General features: G+C 27.0%; 1 protein-coding gene across 2 annotated transcripts in view; it reads right to left on the bottom strand.

The window, feature by feature from the left end:
* Positions 1-2,047: 2,047 nt before the first annotated feature.
* The window catches only part of LOC112601093 (putative glutamate synthase [NADPH]), a 28,214-nt gene continuing 3,264 nt past the window's right edge, over positions 2,048-26,997 (bottom strand). Inside the window, exons 3-29 of one of the 2 annotated variants that reach the window (XM_025348520.1) lie at positions 16,994-17,124; positions 13,293-13,419; positions 10,332-10,610; positions 9,727-9,815; positions 9,267-9,629; positions 9,104-9,209; positions 8,874-8,996; positions 8,740-8,742; positions 8,126-8,346; positions 7,781-8,066; positions 7,494-7,642; positions 7,192-7,432; positions 6,808-7,131; positions 6,572-6,743; positions 6,410-6,505; positions 5,383-6,341; positions 5,165-5,313; positions 4,955-5,093; positions 4,590-4,903; positions 3,914-4,518; positions 3,620-3,840; positions 3,362-3,538; positions 3,065-3,304; positions 2,819-2,986; positions 2,633-2,746; positions 2,408-2,564; positions 2,048-2,283 (exon numbers count right to left, since the gene is read on the bottom strand). In XM_025348520.1, the coding sequence (XP_025204305.1) occupies positions 2,141-2,283; positions 2,408-2,564; positions 2,633-2,746; positions 2,819-2,986; positions 3,065-3,304; positions 3,362-3,538; positions 3,620-3,840; positions 3,914-4,518; positions 4,590-4,903; positions 4,955-5,093; positions 5,165-5,313; positions 5,383-6,341; positions 6,410-6,505; positions 6,572-6,743; positions 6,808-7,131; positions 7,192-7,432; positions 7,494-7,642; positions 7,781-8,066; positions 8,126-8,346; positions 8,740-8,742; positions 8,874-8,996; positions 9,104-9,209; positions 9,267-9,629; positions 9,727-9,815; positions 10,332-10,610; positions 13,293-13,419; positions 16,994-17,124 (6,096 nt within the window). In that variant the 3' untranslated portion in view covers positions 2,048-2,140. The remainder of the gene's footprint in view (positions 2,284-2,407; positions 2,565-2,632; positions 2,747-2,818; positions 2,987-3,064; positions 3,305-3,361; positions 3,539-3,619; positions 3,841-3,913; positions 4,519-4,589; positions 4,904-4,954; positions 5,094-5,164; positions 5,314-5,382; positions 6,342-6,409; positions 6,506-6,571; positions 6,744-6,807; positions 7,132-7,191; positions 7,433-7,493; positions 7,643-7,780; positions 8,067-8,125; positions 8,347-8,739; positions 8,743-8,873; positions 8,997-9,103; positions 9,210-9,266; positions 9,630-9,726; positions 9,816-10,331; positions 10,611-13,292; positions 13,420-16,993; positions 17,125-26,997) is intronic. The other variant, XM_025348521.1, reaches the window with a different exon arrangement.

Below are 26,997 nucleotides of genomic sequence, written 5' to 3' on the forward strand. Positions count from 1 at the left end.
GGCTATGATATTTGGTACTAAACACAGTATTTAAGTTTAAGAGTGTAGTTACAAATTAAATCAATTTTGAATTTTTTATTAGTGATTCTAGTGGGTTTTAAAATAATTATTTGTATTAATAAATTTAGAAAATTTTAAACTTTTAAAAATATTTTAGATTCATATTGTTAAAGATATACATAGAATTTTATCTTATGTACTTGGTATGCTTATTTAAATGATCATGAAATCTTGGTTTTTGTATAAGGTGACATCTACAAAATATTTGTGAAAAAGTTAATAATAATTATGTAATCTAATAAAATTATCATACTTTATAAATGTTTATATTATCATTTCCTTCATATGGTATACATTTTTAAATGTTTTGACCTTTTTTTGAGCTATTAAATTTATAGATATTTAACATTTTTAAATCCTAATTTAATTTTTTAGGCTTAGCAAAGTTTCATTTAAATTAGTATCATATATATTTAAAAAATATTAAGTATATATAAACATATTTCATTTATAAAAGTTCTTGAAAATTTGCCTGTGTTTTTTTATTTTAAATTTATAAAATATTCAGTTTTTATTGTTAAAGATTGACAATTTAATATAAGAGCCCTCATAAATAGTTCATATCGTAATCGTAAAATTATATAATCACAGATTTTTTTGGACATTTCTCATCAAGTTTATATTTAGAAAAGGAATGTGGACAAAAATTCAACATAGAATAATTAATAAAAAACTTAAAAACAATTGCATAAATAATCATATAATTCAACGTCTACATAATAATATTATATATATATTTAATAATAATTATACTTAGCACAAACTTCGACAAATTGATCGAATAATATTAAAAAATACATATCAAACAAATATCTAAGTATCATAATTTATAATTTATTATTGTCTTTAAGGGCACAATGTTTCAAATGGCAATAGCTTTTACACAAAAGTATAGTTCTTAGCAAAGTTTTATAATAGTTCAGCTATAATACAGTATATTGTAACTGCGCACCAATTAATTTTTTAATGTCTCTATATACTAAATTGACATTATTAATATAAATTTAATTTTAACAATAATAACAAATGTAAGCATAAGTAATTAATTCTATAGTGATAATTCATAAGTATATATTTAATAAGGTAGATAATAATAGTTTAGGATATGCAATAATATTATAATAACATTAAAATCTTACATTTGTAAGCTATTGAATGTATTTAAATAATAATAAAATAAATATATTCAACAAATTGGGTGATAATACTATAAACAATATTTATGAATATGAAATCTAAAAAGTGTGAAATTTGTTATAAGTGTCAAAGACTGATTCTCTAATGTCATTTTACTATATTACAGTATACACATTCGTAATTATTAATTGGGGATAGCAAATGTTGTTTATCAAAAATTAAGTTTGAATGTGATATGTTATATTTTAAATAGTTTTAAATGAAAATGGTTGTATACTTTATTGTGTATTTTACTTTGTGTAGATAGTTCAAAAATCTTTATCTAATGATTTTGTTTGTAAAAAAAAATATTAATCCAGAGTCAAATTGTCTAAATACAATACATTTATTTTCTATTCTATACTTTTAATGTATAGAAAACACACACACTAGCTAAAAACGTTATTACTCGTACGAACATATTATTTAAAAATAAAATTCTTAATAGAAAGTCAGTCTTTTACACTTTTGTCAATATTCACGTATTTTGATATAAATTTAAATAGCTGCGGAAAATGAAACTAAAGATAATACTAATTGTATGGATAATTATATAACACACACTCACTCCACTTATATAATTATGTAATATGTATCTATATTGTATAAATAAGGTAAACACATATATTTATGTTATTTTTTATTGTTATGAGTAAATTGAATATCGATATTAGGAATTTATTGTTTTCATAGGACCTTAAAAAAATAACATAATCATACTTAAATTATTAGAAAAAAAAATAATAATAATATATATGTATATATATATAAAATAACAATATGGTTTTGATACCTAATCAGTTGAAAAAAAAACTAACACACTGTAATGTTAAAAAATTATTTTTAATAGCCAACGTCATTCCCTCAATATTGTCCATATGGTAGTTACTTGTAACTTACTCATTTAAGCATTAACTGTTTGAATAGATATCACACCACCTGGTCCAGGCAATACAGATTGCTCCATGAGGAATGCGTCTACTTCTCTAGCTGCTTGACGTCCTTCAGATATTGCCCAAACTACTAATGACTGACCACGGCGGCAATCTAAATTAATAGTAAGAGTTGGTTATATTTCAATAATTGTATACAATTAATATTTATGTTTTAAATAAATTCATAAAAAAGTTGAATAAGTTTTATTCTTAAATTATTTATTTAAGTTACAAACCTCCAGCAGCAAATACTTTAGGAACGGATGTAGCATAACGACCAGAAGGTGTCTGATAATTAGATCTTGGATCAAGGGCTAATGATAATTCATTGACAATTGTACGTTCAGGACCAAGGAAACCCATCGCCAAAAGAACCATATCACATTTGAAAATCTAAATAATACATAGTTTTATTAAATAAATTAACTAATAGAAATTCTTAAAACAAAATTTTTAAATACCTGTTCAGAATCTGGTACTTCATCCATTTTCCACCGTCCAGCTTCGTCTTTAGTCCAATTCACTTTAACTGTTTTAATACCACTAACGTGACCATTACCATCATCAACAAACTCCTGCAAAATATTTTTTTTTGAATAAAAGGTCAAATTATTTTGATAAATTAATAAATGTTATAGATTACTGACCTTGCTCATGATGCAAAATTGCCTAGGGTCTCTGCCATACTTAATTTTAACTTCTTCATGACCATAATCTACTTTAAATACTCTAGGGTATTGTGGCCAAGGGTTATCTCGACTTCTAGTTGCTGGTGGCTCAGGAAGGATTTCAAATGATGTTATAGATCTTGCTCTCTAATATTATTTTATATTTGAGAAAAAGTAATTAATGTATGTCATTTATTAAATATTTAAATAGCAACAAACACTAACCTGTCTTAATGAAGTAGCAATACAATCGCAACCAGTATCACCACCACCAATCACTATTATATCTTTGTCTCTTGCTAACAGAGGTAAATCTGTTGGCCCACCTAGTTGTTTTTTTTGTGAAGATTCTAAGAAGTTCATAGCAAAGTAAATACCTTCTAGATGACGACCAGGTATTGGTAAATCTCTTGGCCATGTAGCACCAGTACATAATACAACGGCATCAAATTGATCCAAGAGCTCCTATCATAAATTATATTAATAATTTTTCTCAGTACTAATTATTAATGTATAGATTACTTTAGCTAAATAATCTTTTCCAACGCTGACATTTGTATGGAAAACCACTCCTTCATCTTCTAAAAGTTTGATTCGTCTTTGCACAACTTCTTTAGATAGTTTCATAGTTGGAATTCCATATTGTAATAATCCACCAACACGATCATTCCTCTCAAAAACTTTTACCAAATGTCCAGCCTAAAAAATTATTGATTGAATTCCATTTTTTTAGTTGTTAAAACATTAAGTATTAGAGTATTTAGTTATAATAATTTTTACCTTATTCAGTTGATGAGCAGTTGCTAGCCCTGATGGACCAGATCCAACAACAGCTACGGTTTTACCTGATCGAATCTTTGGTGGTTCAGGTTTAATCCAACCTTGTTCAAAAGCATGATCAATAATTGCACATTCTATGTTCTTAATAGTTACAGGAGGTTCATTAATACCCAAAACACATGCTCCTTCACAAGGAGCAGGACAAACACGTCCAGTAAATTCTAAATAAATACAAATTTAATAAATTTAATAACATACAACTATATCATTAAAAAATATCATCAATATGATTACCAGGGAAGTTATTAGTCTGTAAAAGTTGATTTAATGCTTCTTGCCAATTATTATTGAAAACTAGATCATTCCATTTTGGTATGATATTTCCCAAAGGACATCCATGTGAAGATTGACAGAATGGTACACCACATTCCATACATCTTGCAGCTTGAACTCTAAGTCCTTTCCTGACATGTTGGAAATTGTAAATTTCGTCCCAATCATTGAGTCTTTTTTCAGCAGGTCTATACATCATTGTTTCTCGTGAATATTTTACAAAACCTCGAGTTTTATCTAATATTTTTTCAAGTCTTTTTTTTTCAAAAGTTTGATCATTAATTGTTTCTTCAATGTCACGGACACTAGGCTCATTAACAGTTTCTATTGTATTTGTATGGCTTTGTGTTACTTTAGTTTCTTCAGCCAATTGTTTTAAAGCTCTTTGATATTCATAAGGGAATACTTTGATGAACTTGGAAGCGGAATGGGGCCAAGAATCTAATAATTTAGATGCAATAACTGATTCAGTTTTAAGAACAAATTCTTCTAAAAGAGATTGAACATAGTTTAGGTCTTCTTTGCGGTCAAGAGGAAGAAGTTCTACCATTTCTGTATTGCATTTGCTTTAAAATAAACATCAGACAAATATAAATATTTAAATTTTGAAAAAAAAGGTACTATAAATTATTTTTACCTTTTAAAAGATCCATCGACATCAAGAATATAAGCAATACCACCAGACATACCAGCAGCAAAATTACGTCCTGTTAGACCCAAAATTACTGCACAACCACCAGTCATATATTCACAACCATGATCACCAACTCCTTCAACAACTGTTATAGCACCAGAATTTCTGACTGAAAAACGTTCGGCTGCAATACCTCTGAAAAATGCTTTTCCACTAGTAGCTCCATACAAACAAACATTTCCAACTATTACATTGAGTTCAGACTGGAATGTTGACGATTTTGGTGGGAAAATCACTATTTCACCTCCAGAAAGACCCTAAAAATCACAAATTAGTATCTCTGAAGTAATGATATTTAATGAACATACTTTTCCAACATAATCATTAGCATCTCCTTCTAATGTAACATGTACTCCTTTAGTCATAAAAGCGCAGAAACTCTGTCCAGCAGAACCTTTCAATTTTATGTTTATACTATTATCTGGTAAACCTTCATCTCCATATTTCCTAAAATGAAACAAAATATTTAAGTTTACTTTGTTAATAGTTTATTTATAGATAATAAATATGAAACTTACATTGAGATATGGTAGCTTAGAGTTGAAATAAAAGCACGGCATTCATTATTAATGGTAAGTTCAATATTTACACTTTTTTGCAAACCATCTATTACTGGTTGTGCAGCAGTTAAAACAATATTGTCCATACGTTTTTCTAGTTGAAAGTCCTAAAAATAATACATTAGTAATGAAAGAAATAATACAAGTGAAATATATTTATTTATCTGTAATTATACTTGTGATTCTGATCCACCAATTATGTTAACACCAGGTCTCATATGCAAGGCATTACGTAGTACAGGACTAAGATTTAAAAACTTCGCTTTAGGGTTGTTGTTGCTATCTGTCATTTTGAGAAGGTCAGTACGTCCAATAAGATCTTGATACTTGGCAACACCAAGGTTAGCCATATGCTTTCGTACATCTTCAGCTAACATAAATAAGTAGTTGATAACATGTTCTGGTTTACCAGCAAATTTTTTTCTCAGAACAGGATCTTGAGTTGCAATGCCAACAGGACAAGTATTTAAATGGCATTTTCTCATCATGGTGCATCCTAGTACAATTAATGGTGCAGTACTCAAGCCAATTTCATCTGCACCCAACAAAGCAGCTACAATGACATCAAAACCTGTTCGTATTTGACCATCAGCTTGGACAACTACTCTGGATCTCAAGTTATTCAATACAAGAACTTGATGAGTTTCTGCTACACCAAGTTCCCAAGGAAGACCAGCATTTTTGATACCGGTCCATGAACTAGCTCCAGTACCGCCATCATGACCAGAAATTACAATGTGTTCAGCTTTTCCTTTAGCTACACCTGAAGCAACTACTCCTACACCAACTTCAGAAACTAATTTTACAGATATTCTTCCATTTGGATTAGCACACTTCAAATCATAAATAAGTTCAGCTAAATCTTCAATTGAATAGATATCATGATGAGGTGGTGGAGATATTAATCCTACACCTGGTACTGAATGTCTAGTGGCAGCAATATCTTTAGTCACTTTATAACCAGGCAATTCCCCTCCTTCACCAGGTTTAGCACCCTGAGCCATTTTAATTTGTATATCATCAGCGTGAGCTAAATATGAACTGGTCACACCAAATCGACCAGATGCTACTTGCTTAATAGCAGATCGTTTGTTATTCTCTGGATCTTGATTTAAATAGCGGTCAGCATTTTCACCTTAGTATTTATATGATAATTATAATACAATAACATAAATATAAATAAATAAATAAATAAATGAATACCTCCTTCTCCAGTATTTGATTTTCCTCCCAATTTATTCATGGCAATTGCTAAAGACGTATGTGCTTCAATAGAGATTGAACCAAGACTCATAGCACCTTAGTATAAAATAAATAAATAAAATCAATAGCCATTTTTTTAAAGTTTAATTATTAATATTTTACCTGTAGCAAATCTTTTTACAATATTAGCTGCTGGTTCAACTTCAGAAATATTTATTGATTTAGTGGTAGGAACTAATTCCAATTGACCTCTTAGGGTACAAGCACGTACACTTTCCATAGTTGATTCACAAAATTTATCATATGAATTTGTACTTTTGTTACTAGCTGCGTCCTACAAAATATTATGATCCATTATAGTATAGATACAAATAATATAAAATTGTTTATAAACTTACTTGTAGGTTAGCTATACTGATAGGGTCGTTTATGTGTTTTTCACCACCTGTACGCCAGTGGAAATAACCAGGATTCATCAAAACTAACATATCAGTGTTACGGGAAGAATAAGATAGGTAATGACGTTCATATGCTTCTTTGGCCAAACATTCAAAGTTGATACCACCAATACGGGACTGGGTGCCTTTGAAACACTTGTTTATTACTTCATCTGCCAAACCCACAGCCTCAAATATCTGAGCTCCTTTGTAAGATTGTAGTGTAGATATACCCATTTTTGCCATTACTTTAGAAATTCCTCTTTCCATTGCCTCGCAATAGTTCTAAAGATTTAATTAAAAATTATGAATATTAAATAAATTAAAATAATGTTTGATGCTAACCTCAAATAATATTTTATCAGTAAAAGATGAATCCAATACTCCTTCAGCACGTAAACTTTTTGCCATTTCAAATACTAGGTAAGGACATATACCATCAGCACCATAACCCAATAAAACACACATCTGGTGAACTTCTCTAGCTTCACCAGTCTCGACTATTAAACCAACTTTCATACGTAGTCTCTGATCAATCAAATGATGGTGTGTAGCTCCTAAGGCTAATAAAATACTAATAGGTATTCTGAAAAAAAAATCCACAAAGGTTTAGATTTTATTTTTATGCTTTTGTATTAATATTTTACCTTTCAGATCCAGCTGATCTATCTGACAATATAATGAGTTGATAGTTGCTATTAGCAGCTTCACTGGCTTCTTCACATATACGATCTAATGCTTTTGAAAAACCTGATGGCCCTTCTTCTTTATTAAATGTAACATCAATAACTTTTGTCTGTTAACATTTTTGTTATAATATACTGATTAATAATTAATATAGTTAAAATATGTATCAACATAATATATTCATTCAATGGTAGTATATTCAAGTATGTACCTAAATTTATTTAGAAAATTAATAATCTTAGTTTACCTTCCAGCCACGATGTACATTATTGCGTAGAACTTCTAGATCATAAAGTGATAGTATTGGGTTTGGTAAAAATAATCTATGACACTGTTTGGCACTTGGTATAAGAATATTGGCTTCAGGTCCAATTGGGCACATTAACGACATGACAATTTTTTCACGAAAAGGATCAATTGGTGGATTTGTTACTTGGGCAAATAACTGTTTGAAGTAAGAGTATATCAATGGTTGAAACAGAGATAGACAAGCAAGTGGAGCATCATTTCCCATAGAACCCAATGCTTCTTTCCTAAAATATTATAAGTAAGTACTTGTTAAGCTACTAAAATTTGTTTTATTTTAACGCACTTAGTTCTGATCATCGGAATAATCAACATGTTAATAGTTTCAATTGAGTAACTAAATAACAATAAACGTCTGTCTCCTCCCCAAATGCGAGTCATTTCTTGTTCTGGAATGTTTTCTCTAATTGTCTTTTTACGTTCGCCACTTATAAATTCTATTGATTTGGCACGCACTAAACCAAATCCTTTAGCAACAGCTTCTTCTCTCAAATCTTCAATAGTAATCTATAAATAGCATAAAATATATTATTTAACAAGAATATTTATGTTAAAAACAAAAAATTTGTAATTATATACAAACAAAATATTTAAAAAAAATATATACAAATGTCTTAACGCTATAAAAAAGTTGATAGGGGTAAGAAAATATTTTCAGTAGGTATGTTAATATAAAATTAGTAATATATATACATATTTATAATACATTAATCCATCACAGGAATAAAGTTAAGAATAAAAATATTATTAATCAATAGTGAATATTGATTAAAATACAGTAAATGTAAATAAAATCTTAGAAAACTAAATAGCTAGGCATTCTTATGAAATTCAGAATGGTAAGATGCGTAGGTTGCAGAAGCATAATTTTCAAACCTTTTATCAATACATATAACTCACCCTCTAAAGTCAGTACAGGAAACAATTTGCGGCATCGGATAAACAAACAAAATGTTTTATGATTTTAATTTTTTGTAAACAATAACTGTATTATTACATTTAAAAAATGATTGAAAAACATTATTTTTATATACCTGTTCTCTAAGCCAATCGGAATGTGGTCTACTCCTCGCTATATCCAATTTAAGTTGAACATCTTGTATGATGCGCTTCTCTTTGGTGTCGACTAACAACATACGACCCGGTTTCAAACGACTCTATAAGAAAATTATAATATTAAGTATGTGTATATTTTGTTCAATACAATATGAAACGAAAACAAAAAGGTAAATAAATAATTGTTGTCAGTTTTTTTTTACTTCACCTTCAGAGCTACATTGGCTGGATCTGTGTCGTACACTCCGACTTCAGATGCCATAACCATGATGTTATCTTTCAATACGTAGAACCGAGATGGTCTCAATCCGTTCCTAAATATCAAATTCATAATGAGTCCGGTGTTCAATTAAAAATCATAAAAAATTTACCTGTCCAGCAAAGCACCGACGTATCGTCCATCAGTAAACGTCAACAGTGCAGGACCATCCCAGGGTTCCATCGCGCATGCTGCCCAGTTGTAGAAGTCTCTTTTTTCGGAGGGCATAGTCTGATCGTTTTGCCAGGCCTCTGGGACCATGGTCATGACAGCTTCGGGTAACGAACACTCGCCCGCGTTAATCAGGAATTCCAAAACACAGTCGGCCGACCCAGAGTCTGATAGATTCGGTTCCACCACCGGGTATAGCTGTTTGATATCGTCAAAGTGCTTGCTTTCCATCACACCTTCCCGAGCAGTCATGAAGTTCACGTTACCGCGCACCGTGTTTATCTCACCGTTGTGCGCCAACACCCTAAAATGACGGAGAAGGAGACATATTATTAATTTATCATAATATTGAAATAAATCACGAAAACAATATTTTAGGTTTCATTTAATCATATATTTACCTCAGAGGGTGCGCTCTCTCCCAACTCGGGAAAGTGTTTGTCGAGAATCTGGTGTGAACGAGTGCTAAGTATGTTTCGTAATCCGGACTCTGTGAACGAGACAAAGACGAGTTATGACAGAATAATGATAGTAATACAATAATTATGGCGATTTTATGAAATCGAACGTTTCATAAAAACTGTGATATAATTAATAGATTTAATAAAAAAAAATGTATATATATATATATTTTTTATAATTTAATATAAGTATAATTATTTGATGGGAGTTCAATAATAATTCGTTTTCGTCGTTACGTATCTGAATATTTGATTTTAATCGAATTACCACCTACGATTGGCCGCACTTTATTATAGTCGTGTCAACCGATAAGTACATTCAACATATTATACGAAATATATTTCAAAGAATTTAAAACCTAGAATATTTTACACTAACATTTTTTACTCTCTATTGCTCTCGAGCCACTTCGGGCGTTCATTTAATTCGTCCGAACGAAACTTCATCGACCGCGGTCGGAGTTTTTATCGGAAGCGATGTTTGCAACACACTACGTGACGTTATGCATTGCATATACACGTTATAATGTTATGATTTTTATTACCTGTAAGTCGGTGAAGTACGCCCACAGCTGATCCGAAGTGAACTGGCCCTTGTACACGATAATGGTGTGCGACAGCGAGCAGATGTAAAACCTCCTGCCCGGCTTGGGTATAGTGTGCGTGGACCGCTTTCGGAGCGCGAACACGCGGCGCTTGAAGTCGTCCTCATTGTATTCGTCGGCCGCGTCCACCACGAACGCCTGGCGGATGAACGGCTCGCTGCTCCTGGCTACTTCGCCGATTTGATTGTTGCGCACTGGCACAGTCCTCCAACACAACACCTGCAATGATTGCCATAGCGCACCGCCGTGATCAGTTTGTGTACTTCGTAAATTGTCGTCATTCTATTGTATTGTAATATTTTATAATATGACTTCGTGCGCGGTTACCGCTGCGGCCGTTCGGGCGTTAAGAGCGAGTATATAACATAAAAATAATACACATTATGATGGATACCGCGGTTGTAGTTGATGTTGTTATAATGGTTATATTCAAAATAATAAGGGTATGGCGTATTGGATGATATGTATATGCATAATATATTTTGGTTTGGAGCGGTCGAGGACACTGAAAATAATGTGTTGAACTATACATTTTTAGTACTGTCGTCAAGTGGATAAAATAGGATGTCGGACGATGATAGTCGAGATGTATATTATATATATTATAAAGGATTGACATGCAAATATATCGTACATACCTACAGGTGATGGATTAACAACCGCCTGTAAGTTAATATACACGGTCCACAATACTTATATCACTATTAGTGCATGATATATTATAATAATACGTTTTTGTCTCAACAATATTTTTATATATATAATATAAAGGTTAATTATTTCTAGAATAGGTACAGTTTTGTAAATTGTCTATAGTCAAATTCAAATAATATTAAATAATATTCTATTGGTAATTCTATTCATATAATATAATATAAATGTTGTTGCGTTAAATATATAATATTATTATAAACTAATATTTATGCGATAGTGTTACATTTTTGCACTAAAAAAATAACTGGTATGTATCTTATAAATGTCTAATCGCTTATGTATTAAATTTAATGTTAAAATATTAAATTTAAATAATTTTAAAAGTAATTATAGAAAAACAAAATAAATAGGCAAGAATTAGGAATTTTTTGTGTTTTCCTTAAGTAGGTACCTATATTTAAAATTACATGAACAAGTAATAATACATATGATTCAAGTAACATTAATTATAATTATTTTTAAACATAATTTACATCAATATTGAACGATAAACAATGTTTTGAATAGTGTTACGAAGTTTTCTTATCCGTCAAAAGTTTCATAATATTTTAGTAAGTACCTATTGAAGTATGTCATTTTAATTTTAAAAAATCAATAAAATCGCAAAAACAAATCTATAATTTGGCACTTAAATTTATTTTTTATTGTGTAATATAACTTGATTATGATTTTTGTATAGTTTATAGTAGGTAAAAAAGTGTATATTATTGATAATCTCGTGTCTATCAGATTATAAAAGAACAAATAATTGCTTTACGTATTTTGCACGTGCACGATGATAAATTTATTTTTAGATGATGTTTAATATAGTGTATTTTTTTTTAAACGTAATACGTAACTATTTTTTTTATTTTAATAATATTTATAATTTTTTTTGTTTTTTATTTTAAGTTACAACACCATTTTAAGTGATGTTTAAAAAAATTTAAGACGTTTATAAGAATTTGAAATTTGAGAAAATGTTTGTATTGAATTAATAATACAAAAATTACTGCTTACGAGACTAATTTTAAAATTTTTAGTTGTTATTTTACTTTATACAATACTGGGAATAGATTTTCAGTCTTAGCAATCAATTTATACTGTTCCCTAAGTTTTTAGATACTCTTGTAATATAAAACATATATTCAATACATTTGTAATTATGAAATAAACATATTTGTTAATGGAAAATACAAATTGTAGGTACATTCAGAAGAAAAAAAATGGTTGTTTAAAAATTATTATAATTTATAGGCGTTATAGCAGCATAATTTTTGTGCATTGCAACAAAATTAATATAGTAACTATAGGTATCATAAGCGATCAAACTATAAAATTTAATATAATATTATCCTATATGTTTAAAATAAGAAAAAAAGATTAATTTTGCTGTAGACACATAATATTAACTGTATACATATATTTATATATACATATACACACATAATATATTATATGTATATATTTCTATTTATGCACACACACATATATATATATATAAATATATATATATATATATATGTATATATTAACTGTGATGTAAAAAAAAAAATAAAATAAAAAAAATAGACACAGATGATAAATTTACCGTACGACGATAGCGTGCAGTGGTTGTCTATCGATCGGAATCGGCTATTTTGTTTCTGTCGGTATTTGTATAATAGGTATTGATCAGGGCCGTTCTGCAATAAACAATATCATAACCTAGCTCACATATTCTCACACAAAATTGTTGTTAGGCTCACTTGTTGCGGATTGTCACACAAATGTGTTTAATTCGCTTTTACCACGTTTCGTTTTCACGCTATTTTTCTAAACATAATATTACGTATAGGTATTAAATAGGTGGACTGCAGCATTTTCCGAACGTAAACACAACATACAAACCAAACCTGCACCGTCGCGGCTATATACATACGCATTCTGGTATAAACCGCGTTAGACCGCATGTACCAAAACGTGTTCAGTATTTGCGCACGTTTGTTGCCCGTTTATTAAACGCGGTGCTAAAAATTATTATTCGATCGACTATCATAGTATAATATCATACATAATACATCATATTATTTAATGTATATTATATAAATACAAAATGACAAAATGTCACACACACGTTAAATAAACGCCGTGTGTCCATCGTCAAAATATTTTATTTTATAATTAAAATTATAATGTATGGATTGTACATCACTGTCAATGACTCACTTTGATTTTGCATTCTAAACCAATGGCTGCGAACATCTCTTCGCTCTCAGCATGGTGCGTCTTGTCCAAGTAAAACATGCCAGTCGCGTATTTGCCCTCTTCTGGCAAGTCTATATTTTCCTGTTCCCTGAAACATTACATAGATTTTGGTTTTATTATAAAAATACTAAATGGCAATTGCATTATATGTGTTACCAATATACCTAATAGTACAATATAGTCTGTTATTATAGTATAATAGTGTTGTATTTAATATTTTCTATGGGTTTGTGTCGATTGCCAAACCCGAATGAGTATAATAAACTTTAAATACCACTATTATATAAAATCTCGATCATAATTTCTGTTGGTTTATATTCTCATAAGGTGATTATTATTTTTCATAAATCATTGATTGCTTAGGTTACTATTTGCTATAACCCTATTGCTTTATAGGTAAATTATATTTAAATTTTTTTATTAATTTAAAATAAAATATATAAAAATTGGCACAGTTTTAACATATTATATACGATATACAAACACGAGAAGTAAAGTTACACAATTACGTAGAGTAGAACTCTATTTCAGTAAAGTAACAAAATGCTATAAACAACGGTTTGAACGATTGCGATAAAACGATGTTATATGTACGTATAACTACCTAATATATTGGCAATCCTATAGTTTAAAAAGCAAATATTAGATCGATTAATTACCCAAAAAGTATTTTTATAGTATTATTCAATTAACACATTTTTATTTAGAGAACCACAAAATTAATGATTGAATGAAATTATTCATGATTGAAATGATAAAATATACATTCTATTCATTACGTATTAATTGGATAATGTCCATCAATTTTGTATTAAATATTTTCGAGTAGACGTGAAGAAATAATGGAATAATAGATAATACATGTATTTCGTTGTAGAAAATGTAAATACCACATATTATAAGATATTGGTAAATTAAGTTTTCTATTATAATAGTTTTTTAAGCTAATATACATAATTTTGTATTTGAAAAATATATGTGAAACTGTGAAGGATCTTATTTCAAGCGTATTGAAATAATGAATGAGAGTTGGCAGATTTACATTTACATATAGCTTAAACAAACTTGAAAAGTTGAAATTGTAATGTCAATAGATAACGAAAAACCTACATTAATATATTGTATAATATTTAATATTTATTTTTTTAGATTCCAAGCATAATAACTGTTTGTTTTCAAATTACGTGCGTGTTTATATTTAAAAAAAAAAATTGACATCTAAATCTTTTATTGAAATTGTAAACAAGTTGAAAACAGTGAAAACTGAATACTTGTACCTACTATTCATAATAAGCAAGAAAATCAAATACTTAATTAATATATATTTATAAATCATTTTAAAAATTGCTTAAAAAAGAAATAAAGAGATCAAGCAAGTTGAATTTTTATTTTCAATGGTTTCTCTAACTATATATAATATAATTATTAATTTTAAAGAATAAAATAATATTCATATCACTTAAAGTATATTTAAAAACTTAAGGCAAAATATTATAAGTCTTCATACAGTTTTAATTTAGTATAATTTTAAAATGTGCTGTAAAATATCTAAAAGTGTCGTTATATTGATGGATGGGTATAATAATAAAATGTATAGATTCGATTATAGGTATAAGTCACGAGTTAAAATTATTCAGAGAAATATTATTGATTGCCTTGGGTAGTCTAAAAATATTGTTTAAATATTTGTATTTCATTAATTCGTTTTAAAAAATAGGTGGAAACTTTTTTTATTCTAGAATTTAAAAGCATCACTGTTGAGTGTTGAAACATAATATTCGGGTGAGAAAAAACGATATAAAATTTATGACACTTGGCGTACAACCAATATACATTGTACTAGACAACTAACAATATGGTTATTTAAATATGATTATAACATATTACCACTAAATCAATTTTAAAATTATCAGATTATAAAATAAGGTATATCAAATAATGTTTGTAGTGTAGCATTGTAGCTGTAAATAAATTCTAAATAAGTATAACACGCGATACACATTTAAAATATTAGCTAAAAGTGGGGTGGGGTACACGTATATGAATAATGTACATTACTAAAATGTAAGCGTGTTAGATAATTTTTCATGAGAAACATAGCATGTAAATGGTTAGTAAATAAATTCACCCGTACATAAGTTTCTATAGATGGAAATAAAATTAAATGTATTGATTTATGCAGTACTACTGAAGTGTATAATATATTAATATACAACACAACCTATCTACTATCTAGAATTATAATAATTTATAACATGAATAAAATTACGAAATAGTTTGGATAAACCATTTTGTTGAGTTAAGTATTTGTTAATTTTAACCGAGTTAAAGGGATTGGAAGCGTTGATTTTTCGTTTTTGTCTAACACACACGCAACACAGGATTAAAAATGTATATAATTTATAATTCCAATTTATCGATTGATGAAAGAAACGGATAAGAGTTCTAAAAACAGATTTTAATTAATCATCAAGTCTACTTGAAAGTAATAATTGTTCTTTTTTAATAACAAGTTTTTAGAGTTTAGGATAATAATATAAAAATGTGGGAAAGTCGATCTCAAGTTGACTTGACGATAAATTAAAATCTGTTATCAGAATTCTTATCGCTTCAACAAGTCTATAATCCTATGTAGCACGTGTGTTAGACAAAAACAAAAAATCATTGTTTTCAATTCCTTAGCATACTGCATTGAGACATTTATAAAAATAGATATTATTTCTAACATGATAACCCAGTGAAAGGAAAAAAAATGCTTTTAGTTTATATAGCAATTGTAAAAAGGCAAAAGATCACTAGGGAAACCGAGGCAACAATGGGTAGACAGAGTAAAAAAAGATCTTGCAATGTTGAATAAATCCTTAAGTAAAGAATTAGCTATAGATAAAGATAGAGAAGATTGATGGTTGCTACGAAAAATTTAAGTGACCTGTACTAAGACAAAAAATAAACACATTGTTAAAACAAATATAATACTCTATTGTATATGAAAATGTGTAAATAATGAGTACCTACTGTGTTAAATGTTACACTTATAATAAAATATTAATCACTAATAAATGGATAAATACTTTTTTTTAGTTATTAATTATAATTTATATCAATGCAGAATATTGTATTGAATTTTCGTAATTATATAATACATTTTCAAAGATTCAAAATAATACATAATGTGTCAAATTTATATCTTTAAGATATATTTGAATAATAATTAATATTTTTTTAATTATGAATAGCTTTATAGCATCATGTTCCGTAATAGTTTAAGATATTCTTTTGATAAACATTTAAGTTTTTAATTAGTTTTTTTCTTTTTATAAAACCAAAATTAAACATTTGACATAAGCATAGGTATTATCGTACATGTTTATATAATAATTAATCCCAAGTGAATAGATAAGATAGCAGAGGTATCATTAACTTTATGACTTTAATAGGTATTCATAATAAATTATCGATACTAATGTTGAATGAATTTATAGCGTATTTAAGTCTTGGATTTATCATCGCATCATTATTTTTTCTCTTATATAGTAATTTTAAGTATTTTTTATGGCCACGGCCTCTTCACCTCAGTAAATACGCGAACTGATATGGAATTCAATTGAAAAAAAATCCATATTCTATTTTTTGAATAACTTGGTGTAAAATAAATGGCAAACCTTAGTTCGTGGGCGTAAAAAGAGTGTGGTATGGCAGTCAGTACACCCGCTCCATCACCAGAATCGTTATCGCATGAGCATGCGCCTCGGTGGTTCATTCTCATGGCCAATTTTTGTGCATCACGAACAATCTGAAAAAAATAAACAGTCGAAATTAAAATTTTTTGATTTTATAAGATAAATTTAACCAATTTTAACATTTTAAAAGGTTTTTGCTAATAGAAATCGTTTTATACAAATAATAAATTTGTTGAATGTTGAACTATATTATACGTATATATGTATTGTATCCTAATATGTGTGTCCACATCCAACAAATCGTATAAATGATGTTTTAACACTATGTAATTAATAATTTATTTAAAATTTAAAGAGAAATAATGACTTGAAAGATAAACAATTAGGAATGATATTTATACGACTGATTGATGAAATTTGATATTTTGGAATAATTTTATCAGTGTAAAAACGTATTTATTTTATATAATACTGCAGAATCTTTGAAGTCAAGTAGTTATTATTTATTATGAGTTCCAAGAACTTAAAGGTGGAGACACTAATGTGCTCCGCCTTAAAATGTAATGCAAATCATTAATCAAATTAAAAAAAAAGGACTTAAATTGTATAACAATACTAATTTAATTTTTAAGCATTGATGTATTGAATCTTTATTTGTCATAGAAATATATAAAACATTAATTCTGTATCTAAGATTATAAATTATATAATAGTGCTTCCATGACGTGACCTTTAAACTAAATTATACATAACCTAACCTAAAAATTGTTGAGAGGTACACTGCTAACAGTATATAGAGATACGATGTACATACATCACAGTCATATAAATACTTGTAATTTGGGCATTAAACGTTGTTAGAGTAATTTATATTCTATATTTGACTTAAATGAAATTTTATAATTCGCACTATACGTAAAAATTAAAAATTAATTTATAGTTTTCAAATATTAGTAACTAAAAAGTCTTTATTTCATGTATATTTGATATATTATTAAACTTTATTTACTTTTACGGTAAATATAAACTATATTATTTCTTATTCAGTTACTCTTTATGAAATATTTTATTAATATTTTAGATTTTTGGAGTGTAGTGAAGACCGTCTGTTTTTTGAACGATCTTAAGCAAAGATAAAACACGCAAAATCACTAAAGATATAAATTGAGTTTGAATATCATCAACAACGGTAAAATGGATACAATAGGCCCAAAAAGTAAAAAGAAATTAGAAATTTAGATTACGAGTAGTTAGGTACCTATTATATCGTATTATTTATTATAGAACGTAGTGTAGAAAATTGTATATTATGTCTTAATTCTTAATTTATGTATAATAAATTCTTTTCATTCTAGTAAAATCGATATTTATTTAATCAGCGTGTTTGAGCGTACATTTACAGCACACGGATATAATGAATATATTATTATTCACAGTAAAAGGAAAAGGTCAACGTTATCAAGTGAAATTAATTTTATAATTTAAACTAATTGTCAATAGAAAAAAGTTAAGTTTTATCAACGAAATGTATTAAAAAATCCGTTAATCCAATACTCTTAACTAAAAGAACTAATAAGTTGGATATTACCAAAAACCGTGTGAAGATAATGTTTGTATGAGCTTTGTAATATTTAACGATGATTTACACTTGAAAAGGTAAGATAAAAAAACAATTGTCGATTTAACAACTGAATAAAAAAGATTATTAAATATTTAATGTACCTATTTATAATTTTCTCATAATAATATCAACATTTAAAATAATTAGTTGTATCTATATCGCGGCTGTGTTGGTGCACTACTAGTATAGGTATAGATTATACAATCTAAACTGAACAATATGTCAGTATAACTCTATATAATACTCATTATTCCGATATTTAAATTAAATATAAAAATATTAATTTTTATAAATTATAATATAATGCTATACATTTCATTAGATAATAATTATTGATTACAACATAAATAATTATATAATTATTATATTTTGTTAACTAAATATTAAACTAAATACTTTATCAATGGCTATTATTAATCGTTATTTAACTCATAATAATCGTAATAAAATTTTGACTTGAATGTAATTCTACTTATCTATTTTTAAATGAATAAAACATCATAAGAACCATACTTAAATTAATAATAATGTTTGATACCCAAAAAATGTACAAAATGTTACCTATATTAAACGCGTACATTTTAGATCATTAGAAATTAGAATAGTTAAGACGTAACCTCAGTATTGGGATATAAACATGAAACAAATACACTAAATATTAGTATAATTGTTCCATGTATATTATTGAGTTCATCAGTTTGATAAGAACATGACATTTTTAACCAGATATTTTATTTTTGTTTAAATCATTATTTTGTTGGTATTTTTAAGTTTCAATTAAACTCGATTTCAGATTTTAAATTTTGATTTAACTAAGTTGTTTATATAAAGATCAAGAACTAAAAAAAATAAATCAACAATTATACGTTTATTGTGATCTCTGAAACATATATAATTACATCTTGATCTTTCAACCAATTAAACTATTATGTCGTGTAGTTTTTACACTTTGGATAATTAATTTACAATTGATATTTCATAAAAACACTTATTCTGTCTCAATAGCAGATTATTTTTAATAGCTTAGTTGCACTTTTTCAAGTACGTAATTGACGAATATTCCACACGATTGGAATGTTATTTTACTAGCGGAATTATTTTACAGGAACTTACAATTTGGCGAAAGTTATATCCTTTAGTTATACCCTGTATTATAATTAACTAGATACCATACACGCGTAACGATTCAAGCATACAAAGCATACACGTCATGTTCAGTTAAATGGAATAATTTTATTGGCTTCTTGTCTCTCAAGATTAATTTAACCAATACTATTTTCTTAGGGGAAAATAATTGTATTGTGTTTGGTATAGTTTCATGAACAGCGCGTATGGATAAACATTATTCTTTTCATACCAATTATTTAATCTACTAGATAGAGCTGAAAAATTTAATAAATCGCAATGAAATAATACGTTCTATATTAATAGCAGTAAAGCGCATGGCCAGAAGAATTTCCTTTTTGTTCCCGGTAAAATAAATATTATCTTAGTCACGCTGATACTACGGTTTTCTTTTCGTTGTTTCTAGTATCTATACTGACATAATCGATTTTGTGTCAAAAACAATGAACGTGACTTGAACAAAATCTGGAATTTAAATAGCTTTTGGCGGAGATACTGATGGAATAGAGGATGTGGTGAGGTGAAAGGTGAAGAGCCACGACAACAATGGTTATCGTTATAACTTATAAATTATAATTTATAATAATTAATACTCAATAGCTAACGATCTGGTCCAACTATAGTTAAACTAGAATATACATATACATATATATATATATATATTATATATGTATTACAAAAGATTTTGAAGTGTTTTTTTCTTTCTTTTGTAATTTACTGTCACCATATATTTGTCACTGATTAAAAATTCAATAGAAAATGTATTATTTAACTCGGAGGAAACAAATGGTGGGCGGCTGCTGAATTAGTGGGTCAAGTGTAAAAAGATAGCGGGACGTGGAAAATCGTTGAGGCACCGCTGCCGCGAATCCATGGTAGCCGGTGAGGGAGGCGGACGACGAGGAGCGAAAACGCAGTTGGCAACGTTCGTGTTACGCCACGACTGCTGCCGATCGATCCACAAGTTTTCCGAATAAAAGTCAGTCAACGCGCGTTTGGATAATAAAGGTTGTTTTCTACAGATCTACCCCCTTAGCAGACCGAGCACCACCGTGCATACATCCTTAATTTTGATAAATTAATCACTGTGCTCTAGTGGTGGCCATCTAAAATCGCTATTTATTTTTAAAATTTAAAAATTAATAGGCTATACAATTAAAAATATTATTTGTTTAAATTAAAATAAATACAAAATGATAAGAATTAATTTTTTAACAATACAGATAATAATAACACCTTCACACAATTTGAAACATGACATTCAGTACAAGAACTATTTATAATAACCAAATCTAAGTTAGAAAAAAGTCATCGTTAATTCATACATAGGTATGTTATTTAAAATGCAATTTTTACAGATGTTTTATGATGTGCGCGAAAAGTGTAGTATGAAAATAAAATGCGTATTTTGTGTTTACATTGGTATAGAATAATATTGTGATAGGATAGCGGTACTACTTTCTGAGTGTTGAATAAAAGAAATGTTATAAAGAATAATTTAGTTATAATCAAATTCGCGGGATCACTACCAGACAAATAATTATTGACGATACGATAGACGTACAAATTGAGAAGATACTTGCCTCGAGAGTGTAATAATTATGATAAAACATTTATAATTTGCATAGCTTACAAAAATGTAAAGGTATTAGCATATAAATTATTTTTAAACATATCATGAAAACGCGTTTAGTTGTCAGATTTTAATATTTATTTTTAAGTAGGTACAAATAATTATTATAACTCTCTAGGTAACAGAGTATAGCCCTAACCGTAAAACAGTTGGCACCTTCGGGGGTTTAAACTCAGATTTCGCCTGTATAGACTATAACATAGCAAGCAAAATGTTAACCATGAATATTTTAAATGTGTACTACCTAGGTCATGGTCATAACTTCTTAACCTCCGGCCATCCCTAACCTGTTATTAAATTTTATAATTAAATAATATAAAGAACAGATATGAACAGACACAGTTGACAAATAAACTAATATAATTATCAGATGATGATGTGTATAGAATGTATAGATACTAGGTTACCTAAATTGTTTACTGTCTATAACGTTCATATGCATTAGTATAATACAATATGTTTACCATTAATTTGATTTAAAATTACATATGTAAGTTTGCTTATAAACAATGGTTTATAAACCTATTTAGTTTGAAGATAATTAAATTAGTTAAATAAAGAAGTTTGCTTTATAAATAAAAGATAATTTTCAGCATTTGATAAAAAAAAATGTTATTTTAAACATTTTAATTGTTTACTAATAGCCATAGAACCATTAAAAATCAATCTATCAAATACTAAAATACCTAACCTAACCGAACCAGTTATTTAAATTAAAATGTTATAATCAATCATTCAAATTCATGATTACAGACTAGATAGTTACGTTGTTTAAAAATTAAAAAAGAATTATTTTCGTTAATATTCAATTTAATAAATAATTAATACATCTTAAAAAGTAAAAAGTCTTTGTTTGTTGAGGTTGACATTGATTGTGCGTAATATACATATACATATAACTATATAGGTAGTAGGTACATACACACATAAAAATGATAAACAAGTATTATACTTGTAAATAATATACAACATATAAATGCCACACACCACACACATTTTCTCAAATATATTTTTAATAATTATAAAACAATATTTTATAATTATACAAAGAACAAATTAAAAAAACATCTTGAAGATTACAAAATCATATGTACCTATAGTGCACATGCAATTTGTTTTAAATAATATAAATTAACGTTATTTTATTCTATATAACATATAACATTTTTTATTATAATAAACTGACGTTCTTTAAAATATGTAAATACTCATTATTAGATTTCAAATGATTTGTTTAAAATACTTATTATCAATATAGACTATTATCTTATGTATTTGGGAGGTATAATTAACTTGTTTTGAAGAGGAATTAATTTTATTTTTAAATTTACAATAATTACTCAAGAAAATTATAAAATCTTTAAAGAAAATAATAAATCATACAATTAAATGCATCATGTTACTGTTATTAACGGGTAATGTACTGGTACAATTAATACATTTTTGTCATGAAAATTATTCATATTTATTATTTATTTGTGTATTTTTTTTTTTTAAGTTTGCAACATTGCGTGAACTAATATCAATTACATTTTAAAATTTACGATTTTATTTTTATTTTTTTTTTTTTGTAGAAAATAATGTCAATAATATTTCCTGTTATAGTCAAATAAATATTGACAGACGCAATTTTAGCATAATAGAAGGTACACTTATCACTCATTTATACAAATAATTCATTTTATGTTCAATATTAATTATTTCATATTTGTATGTATAGAAGTTGTTTTACTATGGAATGCTTTTTTATATTCATGTTTAATGATTAAACATTACTTAAATTATATATTATCCTGAAAACTTTATACAATACATAATAGTAATTAATGGATTAAATGGTATTAAAATACCTACCATTTACGATTTTAATTTTTAATTAATAATTGAATTGAAAACAAGACGGAGATTTAATGTTATTCAGATATCATCTTTTTTGTATTACAAATATGTAATTTATGTACACCGGATGACAGTTAAATTTATAAGTTATCAATGTATAATTCTTGATAATTTACAATAGGTACTAAAAAAAAAAAAAATTAATTAATTAAATTAATTCATAATTTTAGATTAACGACTGTAAATCATAATTATGACTATTATAATTAATGATTTCTAATAAATTATCATAAATTCTTTGCTTTTAAAGATAAATATAATTCAAACTATTTAAATCCACGAGGAGTATAATGTGAATAATACTTAATTTAAATTTTGTTTAGCGAATGTTTTAGTATTAGAACTATTAAACAAACTTCTTAATTTTAAATACGAACATAATATTATATGGAATGTTTTAGGAAATAAACGAATATATTAAAATTAGTTCTTATTTACTTATAATTATGTACATTTTTGTTAACTTTTGCAAATATTTAATATAATATATAAATACAAAAAATTGATAAGATTAAGAAATTAAATATTCCAGAATATCTTTTTAAGAAGCAACTAGTTTATTAAAATGAATTAAATTTATCTTATTTTATTAACCTCATGGACATAATGTGTTTATTTAAAAAAAAAAAAAAAAAAACATTAATGTAAGTATTATAAACATTATATTATTTATTAATAATTTTATTTTTGTTCTCAACAATAACTTTAAGTACTTATTTATCATAAACTAAATTAACCTACAGAGTTTTTTGTGTTTTTTTATTTGTAAACTTGAAATCCTTTCACTTAATAATTATACATTAAAATTTATGTCAATAGGGTATCTATACCTATTATGTAAAATAATGTTAAAATTAAAGGTTGTTTTGTAAAAATTTTTGAATTAATTTATGTAATATCAATATTTTTAACATGACAGGCGACGGCTAACAATTTACGATTAATATTTTCGGTATTTATCGTGTGTACCTACGTTTTTTAGAATTTATTAAAATGTATTAGAAAGTATAATACGTTATTGATACACACAGAGTAATTAATTGTTTCAATTCTTATACAGTATAATACTATTTAAAAATATTTAAAATTTATGTATTTTATATGATAATATTACATAAATACAACAGAAATATAAGGTTAGGTCATACTAATAATTTGTTATTTCAGTTTTTATTTATTATTATGGCCTAGGTATAATTAATAATTTTACTCAAAAGCCGTTGTATTAACCATTTACCTATTTAACTCAGAAAAAAAATAATTCAGAGTAATTTAATATTATTGATGTATAAATTATAGGTAATTATTCAAAATATGAACAACGAAACTCTCTCTAACTCAGAAAAATATCAAATACTGAATAACGATGAGAAAACTAAAAGTCAGAAAATCACTAGAATTGTGAAAAATATTTCAGTTAAGTTTGCGTGATGAAAGTTTTAAGTATTTTGTTGCGTTTTGTGGTGCAATAACAAAGGAAGAATATACTATATAAGATATAAAATACATATCGCAAATTACACATATTTAAATAAAATTGGCATTTTGAAATGTTTTATTTTCTAATGTAGATATTTAAATGGGTCTAGTCTTTAGTGCAAAAACTATTTTGATACTCAATAAACAGTTATTATATACGCTTTTCAATAATACATTTCTTAAACTTTATAAACACTTAAAAAAACTTACAAGTATTGTTTTTTTATATTTCTACTAACTTTAAAAAGTTGTTTGATTAAATAAGCAAAAAATTAAATTCTGCTAAGCAAAATATAGATTGAAAAAACGTTTAATTCATTGTGACATGACTGGACAATAACAATTAATACTTTTTCGGCCTATTATCATTTCGGTTAAAGACATAGGCAAGCGTGTTTATACACATAGGTACATTGTTCTGTTATAGAGGCAGGTTTGACGATATGAGCACGTCATGTATTGGCAACTAGATCGTTGAGTAAAACTCGGACAATTGAATTTTGAAATCGGGCCAACACACATAAATAGCCACATACGAAAATAGATGAGCTACACAAAAAAATAATAAAACAAATCAAATATCGTCATAATTTTTTGGTTTAAATTTTGATATTCCAAATAGGATAGTTGAATCATTGGAAAAATGGCAGCCAGTATCTATTATAAATTATAATTCACTGATATAATTAATGTCCACTTATATAATCAGTCTTGTCTTTTCTTCTCGTATTGTGGATGGCGAGAGGAGAGAGACAAGATTTAAGTCTCTTATGCAAATTTTTCAAAACCACTACCTACTACGTTTACTTTAATTGGAAAATGAGCCGTGGAATGAAGAAGGGGAACTTGATTTTTGTTAGTAATATAAGACGGCACCAGCTGTCTAGTTACGGAATGTGGAAAAAATACCAAATTAGAATAGGTTTGTTATGACATTTTATTTTGCAATCGTTTTTTAGTAGCTATTTTTTTATTTATTACACAAAATGTTAAAATACCAACTTAAATAAGTAAGATATGAATGAACAGACGTTAGAACCACGATGAAAATATTATATTGTTTGTTAGGTGTCAAACAAAGTTTAAGAAAATTATTTTGATGACGATGAAAATTGAAAGATACTTTTCCGCGAGTATACTCGTATATTAGCTAGGATCATATTCAGAATATTAAAATTTTATGTATTAAAGATAATTATAAATTATTTATTATATACTTATACTAAGTAAATAAAAATACGGATTTTAAATTTATAAGCTTATAAAAAATTAGGTTGAAATAATAAATCTATTGAACATTTAATAAAATATAAATCAATATTTCAGAAAACTGATATTTTATAAACATAACATTGTGCAATGTTTTCACATAACAAAATGGGTAGTTATTTCTATCTATATATCCCGTATACACCATAATACGCAATAAAATAGTTTAAATTCATATTCTACCAACATAGTAGTAAAATGTTTTAATAATTCAAAACAATGATACATATTTAGGTATTTACTACAAGGGGTGACGATTACTCGAAAATCATTTTTAAACTATTGGATTTGTTGTGTATCTGTCGAGACGAATTACTTAATTATAAATTATAGCAATAATTATAGTATTAGTTTCTTTTTTATAAGACTTGGAAATTGTTTGGTAGATATTATTAAAATTAATTGCTATGCCGAAATAATGACATTTTAAGTTTTGCATGAGCATTATATAATTTAAAAAAATCATAGGAGAATTTTAAAAATTACATTCAAAGACGCTTTGATGTAAGATCCTTACAATTAACGAACAAACTTTACATAAAAAAGGTGAAATTTAAAAACTGTAGTATTTAATTTTAAAAGATATACAATATACTTTAAATATTACAGATTTGAATAAGTTTACAGTAGGCAGGTAAATTAGCACTATTTGTGTGGCCAAGAACCTTCATATTTTAAATAAGAATAATAAAATAATAGAAAATATTTTTAATACTCCACAAATTATGTAACACGATATAATGTTGTACGTTACATGAATATTATAATAATAATATGATGATATTATTACTATAGAATAGTAAGTATTATAAATTATAATAAATACAATGTCAAAATATTGTAAAACTTTATCACTAAAACAATAACATTAATTATACACGCGGGTGTCAATAAACAAGTTTTTATACATTCATTATATTTTGTTTAGTTAACGCAATTGTTATTTAAAATTACGCGGAT

Source organism: Melanaphis sacchari, unplaced genomic scaffold, assembly GCF_002803265.2.
Source record: "Melanaphis sacchari strain LSU unplaced genomic scaffold, SCAv2.0 Contig74_pilon_pilon, whole genome shotgun sequence".
In the NCBI taxonomy this organism is placed as follows: domain Eukaryota; kingdom Metazoa; phylum Arthropoda; class Insecta; order Hemiptera; family Aphididae; genus Melanaphis; species Melanaphis sacchari.